Below are 10,887 nucleotides of genomic sequence, written 5' to 3'. Positions count from 1 at the left end.
CATTTCAGTTCTGGAAGATCCACCTCACTGCAACCCAAACACACCCGGTTAGCAGAGAAGACAGACGGATAACAGCGCCCGGTCCGCTTCATCGAGTGACAGATAGCGATCGGCAGCGGGTAGTACTATAGCGGACACTCGGTTAGAAAGCTTACCGTGTTCTCTGATGTATTCTGATACAGAACGTTACACTAAAATCCCAGCACTTTACAAAACGGGGCGAGCGTCAGACACATCGCACCGAGAGCGTTCATCTGCCTCAGCGAGATTACCTAAACGCAGCAACACTCGCAAACCAGCGACGACACGCAAACCACGGCAAGAGTTTATCGCGTTAATTCCAGGCCTTCGCTGGCACAGCCATCATATGCATAACTCCCAGAGTAATCATGCATGGTTACACGCCTAGCGCGTGGCAGGGGACACGGGATATTTTGGGAATGGCGTGTGCCAGGCCTCGCAGACAGCTCACAGGGGCGCGTCGCCAGGAATGCAGATTTACAGGAGATCTAATAACAGGGCAGAGCTGGCCAGTCCCTTCCACACTGAATGGGAAAAACTGCATAATATTCCTCCCCAAACACCACGAAGACGGGAACGCGCTGCGCAGGATTACCCAGGGTGCCGAGGAGCCGTCCACCTCTACCTCCTCCAGGGCCTTGCACGGACACTCTAAAATTCTCTGCTTTTAAATGATATATTTTATTTCATGTATTATTATTTATAGCGGCTCATTATTATACGATTGCGACGGACGAGTGGCACGGTTCCCACCCAATGCATTCTGGAAAGGTGCAGAGAGATCCGGCTATCACTTTACGGCTTGTGTCGCTTTACAGCAACTAACAAACTCTTCATTCACTATCCACACGGCGCCGCCACCCAGCAGACATACAGGACGTCACTTATTCAATCGGCCACCCGGCAGCCCTTCACTAAACCTCACCAAGCTGGCAACGCAAATGATGCCAAGTGGGGTATGAGAAAGGCCACACCGTTAACGACAATAAATGTCACAAAATCAACTGTCATGCTACGCAGCTCTGAGATAACAGAGCTTTTTACTATTTAATACCAAAACACAGCTTAGCAGACAAACACCGCGACGGGTTACGAGGGACCGGCAGGCAGGCAGGGCTGGGGACCGGCAGGCAGGCAGGCAGGGCTGGGGACCGGCAGGCAGGCAGGCAGGGCTGGGGACCGGCAGGCAGGGCTGGGGACCGGCAGGCAGGCAGGCAGGGCTGGGGACCGGCAGGCAGGGCTGGGGACCGGCAGGCAACCGGTAAGCTCCAACCTGCTAAAGGGCCTGGGACACTGGCACCGAACTTGCAGTCCTGGCACCGAACGTCAGTCATGCTCTCTGCAGCTGCAGATTGGACGCAGCAGTACGAATAACCAGCGAGCTGATTGGCTATCAACATAAAGCGCCCCTCGGTGATGGCGGCAGTGTGGTTATACCCCGGAGCTGGCCGGTATCTCGGGCACACTCACCTGTCAGACTCCGTTACTCTAGGGAATTATTACGCCACTTATCCTACCGACAACAGGCGTCATCTAGCCGCTTCCGCCTAAGAGCGGATATCCGGCGCACCTCGCAGCTCTCTGGCCGGCACGCCTGTCCCCGTAGGCTCTCCGTAGTTCGGTGCAGCCAGTACGGAAAGCCTACTGTAAACAAACATCCGCGGCCTGTCTCTGTAGCTCATACGCATTGGCCGCTAGATTTGTCACTCAGAAGAACCAATGGCCTTAGTGTATGGGCGGATCCCTCCCCGAGCACTGAGGTGGGGCTTAACTTCTGACTGACAGCTCCGCTGTCTGACTTCGTAGAGGACAGTCGGTAACCGGCGTTGTTATTATTGGGGCAGCCCGATCTCAGTCTGTTCCAATAATAATGCATGACACCCCTTCCATGCCAGATCCTGCAGTCACCCCAAAGAGTCATGTGATTCCTGCGCAGCAATCGCATCCGTGTCCCACCAAGCGCCATCTACATAAACACCTCCGGTAGCGGGCATCTGCAGCTCCACTACTTCTCCCTGCGACTGCGCATCCCGCGGGGCCGCATCCCCTGCCTGAGATTCGGGGCCCCGCAACCTCTGCCTGAGATTCAGGGGCCCCGCATTCCCGCAACTTCTGCCTGAGATTCAGGGGCCGCGGAGCCCGCCTGGGCGCAGTCCCCTCGCGGAGAGGTATGTCACGGTGTAGGTATAGCTGTGATGTATATCTACGGCCCCGATAATGCGCAGAAGGAAACGCTCTATAAATGACATCTTCTGAATATAGTAAATAATTACTCTTAAACGTTTTCACTTATTATAAAATCTCTCCGCAAAGCGACCGGATAGCCCCACAGCGAACCTGCCAAAGTGCCAATCACACACCACGCCGCCCCCTTGTATGGGTGGAGCCTGCACAGCAGGGTGATCTCGCGCCAGCCTTTTCGGGACTGTTACTATTGACGCAGGGAGGCTTACGTAACGTGCCCCAGACCCGGAAGTGTTCTTACTCTTATCGGTGGGGTATACCGTAGAAACAGAGGCGTTCAACCACCCGGAACCCGGCCGCAAGGGCGAGCCAGAGACAGGCGCTTCCAATGGGCCCGTGAGTAGTGCGTGTGCCGTCCGAGGACGCCGGGGGGCTGCCGGCCACAGGCTGGGGTTGACACTGGGGTGGGGGCTGCCGGCCACAGGCTGGGGTTAACACTGGGGTGGGGGCTGCCGGCCACAGGCTGGGGTTGACACTGGGGTGGGGGCTGCCGGCCACAGGCTGGGGTTGACACTGGGGTGGGGGCTGCCGGCCACAGGCTGGGGTTGACACTGGGGGGGCTGCCGGCCACAGGCTGGGGTTGACACTAGGGGGGCTGCCGGCCACAGGCTGTGGTGACACTAGGGGTCAGGATGTGGAGTGGCATATACTGGGTTCATGCAGGGAGATCGCAGGTGACTGATTACTTCCAGTGGTTTGTTTACGTTAAAGTGGTGGTTAATAGTTGAAGAAATGTTGTCATTACGCTGTGTGCTCGACCCGGTGCCTTTAGTGTTGTGTGTTAAGTGTAAGTGAGGAAAGGTGTGGGAATCGCACCCCACGTTATAAACCTCAGCGTGATTCCTTCACCTTTCCCCAAATCTGGAGCTTGACGTGGGATGAATCTCTGCGCTCTTACAGCCCCTGAGCCGTAACGGAGAACACAGTTATCTCATCCATCCCACCCTATCGCTCCTGTAGGACCCCCCGGCGGAATTCAGCTCTGCTGCGACTCGCAGGTTAAAGGATACGTTGTGAAGAAACTCCAAGCCTGCCGTGTGTAACAAACCACAACGATCTGATTACCTCTACAGGTTGGCAGTGCTGGGCACCAGCGGAGATCCAGACTGAGGACGGGGAGGAATGGCTGAAGCTTCTGCACGCGGCGGATCAGGAAGGGAGCTCGCCGATGAATTCACCGCCCCTGCGGACAAGAGGTCCCTGCTGGAGAGAAGCAGAGGCCGGATTCAGGCGCTCTTTCCAGTGCTGTTCACCGTGCTGGGCTCTTTGGAGAGCTTCCATTATGCAGAGAGAGAGGATGAGCGAAGCCCTGGTCACATCTGGCTGCAAATCAAAGGGGAGAGAGAGGCTGTGCGTAAGGCCAAGGTGCGTATACGTTCCATATGTCTGATATTTGCCTGTACATCTGGTGCCGTTGGCCGTTCGCAGCTGCCCGTACAGCCGTATGCTTTAGGTACACGTGACGCTACGTTAGTTGGAGAAATTGCTTGTGCGGGTCATCGGGTGTATTGAGGCTATTTTGGGGTATGGAGATACATGCCTTCTGACAGGTGTTGTGTAACTGGTTAAACTGGTATTCCTTCATAGTCACTGGTAAAAGGAAGCTGCCGGGTCACAGCTAAAAGTTCCAAGACCTGCTGATTCTGACACAAGCTTTCTCATTTCCGCCACATTTTTACTTATTATATTATTATAACGTAAGTGGGCTGTGAAGTGTTTTCTCGGCACTTGGAAGTTACCGGCTCACACCCCAAAGGAATCCACAAAGGAAGATTCCTGGGTTGCGCATGCTGGCCGCTCCGACTGGAAAGCCCTGACCTGGGGAGTGGAGTAAGGAGGAAGCAGCGAGCAGGGTATTTCCTTACGCGAGGCCGTCGTTGTGATCGTTCAGGAAGTATTTGCATTGTTGTGGTTGAGCCGAGGTCTGTGAGTGGAAACCAGTCTGTGTTTGGGAAATCCCACATGGTGTATGCGGGAGCTTCTGAGAACTGAGAGAAAAGACTAATCGCAACATGTCTTCCCAAAATATATTTTTACAAATACGAGAAAGTAACCGATGAGCGTTGTTTGAGCGTCAGTCCGGCTGCATTGTTTGACCTGCAACTAATATGGCGGCCTCTCCTCTGTTCTAGGAATACGTGAAGGGTCTTTGTGAACCAGAAATGGAGGCAAAGGAAAGCTATCCGAAAGAAATGCACTGCATCTTCGTCGGGGCCAAGAGCCTGTTTCTTAATCGTCTCATTCAGGATACCTACGCCAACATCAGCGTGTTGGAAATCGGGGTCCTCAGTATCAAAGGGGCTACGGAACCTGTAGTGATGGCTCAAAGTCAGGTCCAGCAGTTTGTGAGCCTCTTCAGGAATAACGAGAGCGTTCCGTGCGACAAAGAGCCCGACGTGAAAAAAAAGTTCAAGTGTTTCGTGGAGGCGCACGCAGACAAGTACACGGTGGATTTATTACTGCTGCCCAGTGCCCTGAAGGACGAGCTCTTGGGGCTGACTGGGGACGACAGCCGTTGGGAGAATGACGATAGTTTGGATGCCCAGCTGAATAGTTCAGATCACTCATCTGAGCACCAAATAAACACGAAGGAAAAGCGTAGAAAGCAAGCGGGGACGCCTGTCACAGAGCTCACTTGTCAGCTGGACTCGGTTTTTTTCAGTGTTTCTGACTCCGGTGGAGGGTCGTTAAACGGGAATTCATCCCTAGAGGAGCGTCTGTCGGTTAAAAGGCGTTACTCTGAAAGCGACGAAAGGTGCGCAAAGAAGCTCTTCTCGCTGGACGGCATTCAGGTGGATGGACCCGTCTCCAGAACTGACGACGCGTCCAATGTTCCCATTATTGACTTGGTTTCCGAATGCAGTAACTGGGAAGATTCTGTGATACTGGTGGAAGGCGAGGACCATGTCAGCGCAGAAACAGAATATAAAATCCTCGTCAACTTTTTTAAAACGATGGGATATTCCCAGGAAGTAGTTGAGAAGGTTATTGGTGAATTTGGACAATCAGAGGAACCCCTTAAACTCCTGGAGGAAATTGAAAAGGAGAACAACAAAGTGCAAGATCTGCCCCGTGTTTCCAATGCTGGTACCAGTACAGACCAGTTCAAGCCTAACAAAACCATTCCTGGGAAAAAAAACATTAGGCTGCCTGTCAAAGAGTCCTTTCCGGTGCAGGAGGTGATCATAGATTTAACAATCCACAAGGGTTCCTCAGATGACAAGACTCCCTCGAGCAGCACGTGTGATATAGAGAGCGACGCATGCGATTCTTTCAAATCCAGACTTCAGGAACAAAGGACAGCGCTAAAAAATTTTGATTTTGTTGCAAGAGGCGCATCCAGTCCGTCTCCCCCATGTACCGATTTGATTGTTTTAGACGGTGCAGGACCTTCCAAGATGACCTCTACAAACAGGAGCTCGCAAGGCCCTTTAGCCCACAGGGGGGAATTGGCTCCGGCACCAAGCGAGAGACCGCCCCGATGTCAGAATGACCCTCCTGTAACCGGAGTTCAGATATTTCTCAATTCCATTAAAGTTCCTTACCACTTAGAACTGAAAAACGAGCCCGGAAGCAGAGACCTAAAGCATGTTATTATCGACGGCAGTAATGTGGCCATGAGGTCTGTGTTCCTTGCTGACTTGAGAAGTTCTGTACCGTGGCGTAGATGTAATTTTCTTCTTTGCCGTGTATCATACGTGGGTCATTTACGGTGGGCTGGACACTTGTCGGTGGGATCAGTATCTGGAGTTGGTTATTATTACTTGATGTCGTCTTCATACGCAGCCAGTATGACACTTGCACTGCCCGACTCTTTTGATAGAGACACCAGGCTATGAGAACTTGTCAGTGGGTAACCCCACATTAGTTAGTATTTGGGGAGACTTTCTCTAAGCACTGAGCATTCTCACTAAATCCCAGGGCTGACATAAGGCTAATAGCGTTTCAAGCCCTTGTAACAGTAGATATGAGATCAGTCAATCGGTAAAACTGGAAAACACAATAGGGAAGCGAGATTTCGTGTCTATAAATGAAGAGCGTTGTGTGAGACTGGTTTCCAGAAGGGTCACATGCCAGCAGATATTGTATTAATGAGAATTTCATTCATGAGGAAGCCAGTCTGTCAGAAATGAGTCATAGCCGTGTCATGAAGTAACGCCGGCGATGTATTTTGGTAGAGACAGTCATTCTTCTGTGTGGAGGGGTGACCTCTCGACTAGGCAGAAACATCTATTTAAGTATAATCCGACAAACCTCCGCCTATGGCTGACTGGTACAACACAATGTGTGTATTAAATACGCGGAGATAACCAACGCTCCGGCTCTCTTCTCTGTTTAACATCTTTGGGTCTAGGCGCAGAATAATTTGACGTTGTCGAGGAGTAATTGTGTGTTCTCACTTACACCCTGTTGTAATGTGCTTTATTTTGTCTTGTGTTCAGTCATGGTTTGAATAGATTCTTTTCTTGCCGGGGAGTCGCTATAGCGGTGGAGTACTTTTGGAAGAGAGGCCACCGGGATATAACCGTGTTTGTCCCACAATGGAGAACCAAGCGTGATCCAAATATAACAGGTAAGGGAGCGCTCATTCATTCATTCACTTATTGTATTAGTGTAATGGGGTTAGCTTTATTTTTGCGGTGCAGTTACACGTGGAATCCTTAGAGAAAGTTCAGTGTCGCTGAATGTAGTTCTCAAAGGATCAGTTCCTTTAGTGACTCTAAAGATCATCGAGGGGCGAGAAAATTGTGATGTATTATTTATATGTGCCCGTTATTAATGTGGAAGAATCCAATGGAGTTTAGAGGTGATGCACCCCGGTTCTAAGGCCAGCTCTTGTTCACAGAACAGCACTTCTTACAGCAGCTACAAGATTTGGGGATCCTGTCTTTCACTCCGGCCAGGACGGTGCTGGGTACCAGAATCGCATCGCACGATGACAGGTCAGCTGGTGTGACATTGTCCAGTGTTTACAGAACGCAGATCCTCAGTTACTGACAGCCTGTTCCCATCAGGGTTATTGGGTCAAAATGTGCGATTTTGACTTGCTGCTGTTATATATTTGTAGCCAGCCAGGGGCAAACGGTCTTCTGAGGTCTAAGTAACTGGTAGTCTTGAAACCATAAGCCCAATACTCTTGGTGTTCTGCATTCCTTAAAATGAGGTTGGCGTACACCCCTTCTCTCTATCAATACGACCCCGCTGGAGAAGTGTGCGGAGGGTCTCTGAATGCGTCTCTTGTGTTGCAGATTTTTGTTGCACCTTGCAGAGAGGACGGGAGGTATAATCGTAACGAATGATAATTTACGGGAATTTGTTGTGGAATCTCCCGTCTGGAGAGAGATCATTAAACACAGGTATGTCTGCGGCATTATAGCGTAACGTCGCCGCGTGGATGCTGGATAATTATCTGCGCTGGAAGACAAGGTAGTTGTAGCTGTTTGACCTGTTCCTGAATTTCAGGTTGTTACAGTATACGTTTGTCGGAGATCTCTTCATGATCCCAGATGATCCTTTGGGAAGACATGGACCAAAGTTGGATGACTTCCTTAGGAACCACCATGACATCTGGTAAGAAATCTAGATCATTTATTTATATATATATATATATATATATATATATATATATATATATACGCGATAATGTAAACGTGACATGCTCACCGGTGCAGCAGAACTTTCAGATCACAAGAAGGCAGAGGAGGCGGCAGGAGATTTGAGATTACTGAAGGGGAAAAAGCTTAACCTAAATCTTGATCTAGTTATTCATCAAAACAAATGTGCCAAGCCTAAAGAAAATCATTCTTGGCCAATAAGTAGTTATGTCAGTGCTGAGTACATTAACCTCTCCTTCTGTAATAGGGTAACGAGCAATAACTAGGTGTGTTGGGCTGATGAATAGAACTGTTAGTGGGGAGTGTAATTGCGATGAGTGTTTGGCATGCACGGGATCTGGGAATAGTACCCGTTTGTTCGCAGTGAAAGAATGAGGCCGTATTTTTACCACTGAAGCCAATGCCGATAGAGCGCCCGCCACTGACGACTTTGGAATGGAAGACTTCGGACAAGACACGAATTTTGCAGCGTCACTTCTGTAGTTTAATGCCAACCTGTGTGTGCAGTGTCTTCATATCTATCATATCATATATAATAAGCATTTACTGGTAATGCAAGGAATGAATAAATAACTTGCAAACTACCTGTTACTTTTTGTTTATTGATTGAAATGGTTGGAATCCTAATAAATATGGTTTTGGACAATGTCTGCTGGCTGTGGTGCAGAACACGCTCGGCTATCGTACCCCTCTGCCCTGATGGGCGGATGCGATGTCTTTGTTATTCCCGCAGCGAGAGTCATACCGATCTTCCTTATTGCTTATTCCCCAGTCAGTGCTTTATGTGAGATGAATGAACGTGGCCGTTACCGCTGATTACACCAATGTTTGTGTTTTATTCCTGTAGGAATGTGCCCGGTAGTCATGCACTCAACGGAGGAACACGTCGTCCTGTCTCTAACTGCGTCCCGTGCCAGTCGGTGGTAACCGGTGTCTGCGCCCCGCGACCTTTGGTGGCAACCGGTGTCTGCGCCAGCAATCCCTGCCGCTTTCCGGTTGGGGAAGAAAGGCTGGCGTTCAACCCAACACTTCAGAATATTTTGCGGCCTCTCCCCCTCACCCCTCCGCAGAGGACTCTGGCCGAAACCTCACAATTAAAAGCAGCCCTTCTAAAGATTTTCCCTGAATCGAACCAGCAGCAGAAAATCCTTCAGATACTGTCCTCCCACCCCTACATGAGAGACCTCAATGCGTTATCGGCCATGGTCCTGGACTGAAGTTTGTTTCTGTTTGGAAAGTCACATTTTGTGACACAGTGAATATTTTATGTTGAGTTGCTTATTTTATTTGTACTTTTTATTATAGTTTTGTTACTTTAAAGGTACCCTCGTGTGTAAACACAGTACCCTGTCCACAATTCCCAGCGGATAATCCCCTAATGGCCAAGTGCCTTTGTGCCCCTGTGTATAGTTTGGGACCAGGCGATACCCCAGTGTTTGGGGCGCTTGTACCTAAATTTAAAGAGAATTTACTTTACCGAAGGAACAGTCCCTCGGTGTGACTTTTACTGGCTGCTTCGGATGGAGATTGTGTCCTGAATGGTGCAGAATCCCACGGCAGTGAAAGATGTTAGAAGAACAGGTAACTGTACCGGAGTTCAGCTAAGGCGGTTTCACGTGGGAAGAGGGAATCATTTCCACCAAGAGTTAATTTTGAGTAGACTGTAAACCATTTTATAATTTGCTGTATAAATGGGATAGAGAGAGTTTTCTTTAACGAAGTCATGAAACCGTCGCGCTCTGTTGGCAATCTGGAAACCCCAAACGCTACGTTATTTATCTGAAGACTACATTTCTCTGTGCTGATTATAAGCGCATGATTGGTTTTCTTTGTGCATTGAGTGAAACTAACTTTTTTGCAAGAAAACAGTACATTTTGTTAAGTTTATAGATGGAATGTTCCAGGATCTATAGTGTTTAAGTCCCTTTCTTTTCTTGCTGGTACCATGTCTGTCTGTGGTTACACAGGGGTTGATGACGCGAGGGACGGGGCAATCCCAACACAAGACATCTGTGAGGAAAGCCGGCAGGAGGCAACAAATGGCTTAAATAATATGGCATCTACCCCTCTCCCTCAATGATAGAGCGCCATAAGTCCCGGGGCATTAACCAAGGTGGCAGTGTTGTATTGTAGTCCTAAATACCAGCATAAAAGCAGGGAAAGGGCTTGTGTGTAAAACAATATTACTGAAGCACGGTCCTGCTCCACATCCTATAAATTCTAGGCCTCACGTGAAATTATTCCGCATAAACCAGGCAAAGAACTCTTTTTGTTTGCATTGATACAGAAGGTTTTGGGAGTGGGCCGTTGCTACTCCAGAATGCGAAAGATAAAATAAAAATATTTTGAATAAACTGTTTGTGTATTTCTTGGTTTCTGGCGTCCATTCCTGTGGGACGAGTGAGGCGACAGTCACCTTCCCTGCCTCTTTCCAGCTGGCATCCCCATGTGCGGATCTGCCACCGTTTCAGGGGTTACATAGTATAATTTGCAATGTGTTTATGATCCAGGGGACTCCCACTAAAGGATATAATTAGGGGAGAAGACAGCAGGTCCAATCCGTTTAAGTGAAACTTCAGAAAGGTCCTGTCAACATGCCGTGACAGATGTAACGATTACTGACACGTATACTGTTATACAGAGCTGGGAAAGCAGATGCTCCTCTTTAGGCCGGCTTGGTCACGTTACAGCAGCTGCCCGCCTGAAGACGTGGGGTTTCCTACAAGGAAGCAATAAGGCACCTGAGGTTTATCCATCTACGTAACGCATCGCGTATCCAGTAACTCGCTCGGTCCTGTTGAGGGGAACCGATACACCAGTAACTTTTTTGCGGTTTATGGCTGGTTGATAGAGAATTTTTGTCCACAGTGGGGCAGTAAAGCCTTTTGGAGGAAAATCTGGCTCTGGTTCTTGTTTTCTGTAATACACTTTCATGAAATAAGCTGCAGCAAAAACTGAGTGAACCTGGCTACTGGTGGCTCACTCGCTTATATTGTTCACTCAATAT

The 10,887-nt window shown here is 49.3% G+C and overlaps 1 protein-coding gene across 1 annotated transcript; it reads left to right on the top strand.

The window, feature by feature from the left end:
• The first annotated feature begins 3,387 nt into the window (after window positions 1-3,387).
• LOC149299336 (NEDD4-binding protein 1-like) lies at window positions 3,388-9,097 on the top strand. The gene is made up of 8 exons (XM_089486349.1): window positions 3,388-3,630; window positions 4,398-5,472; window positions 5,599-5,887; window positions 6,708-6,838; window positions 7,112-7,208; window positions 7,515-7,622; window positions 7,729-7,836; window positions 8,728-9,097. The coding sequence occupies exons 1-8, from the start codon at window positions 3,388-3,390 to the stop codon at window positions 9,095-9,097; spliced, it is 2,421 nt and encodes an 806-aa protein (XP_089342475.1).
• The last annotated feature ends 1,790 nt before the right edge of the window (window positions 9,098-10,887 follow it).

This window comes from Sceloporus occidentalis, unplaced genomic scaffold, assembly GCF_023333645.1.
Source record: "Sceloporus occidentalis isolate IW3139 unplaced genomic scaffold, rSceOcc1.0.p SCAF_29, whole genome shotgun sequence".
Classification (NCBI taxonomy): Eukaryota; Metazoa; Chordata; class Lepidosauria; order Squamata; family Phrynosomatidae; genus Sceloporus; species Sceloporus occidentalis.
The sequence above is the reverse complement of the archived record's forward strand: the minus strand, read 5'-3'. Positions and strand labels throughout refer to the sequence as shown.

What these genes read in the sequence shown, in the direction of transcription:
- LOC149299336 (XM_089486349.1), top strand. Translation starts at nt 3,388, where the DNA reads ATGGCTGAAGCTTCTGCACGCGGCGGATCAGGAAGGGAGCTCGCCGAT. An exon ending in GGCAGTAATGTGGCCATGAG is followed by an intron (nt 5,888 to 6,707) that starts GTCTGTGTTCCT and finishes TCTTGTGTTCAG; the next exon opens with TCATGGTTTGAATAGATTCT. An exon ending in ATCGCATCGCACGATGACAG is followed by an intron (nt 7,209 to 7,514) that starts GTCAGCTGGTGT and finishes CTTGTGTTGCAG; the next exon opens with ATTTTTGTTGCACCTTGCAG.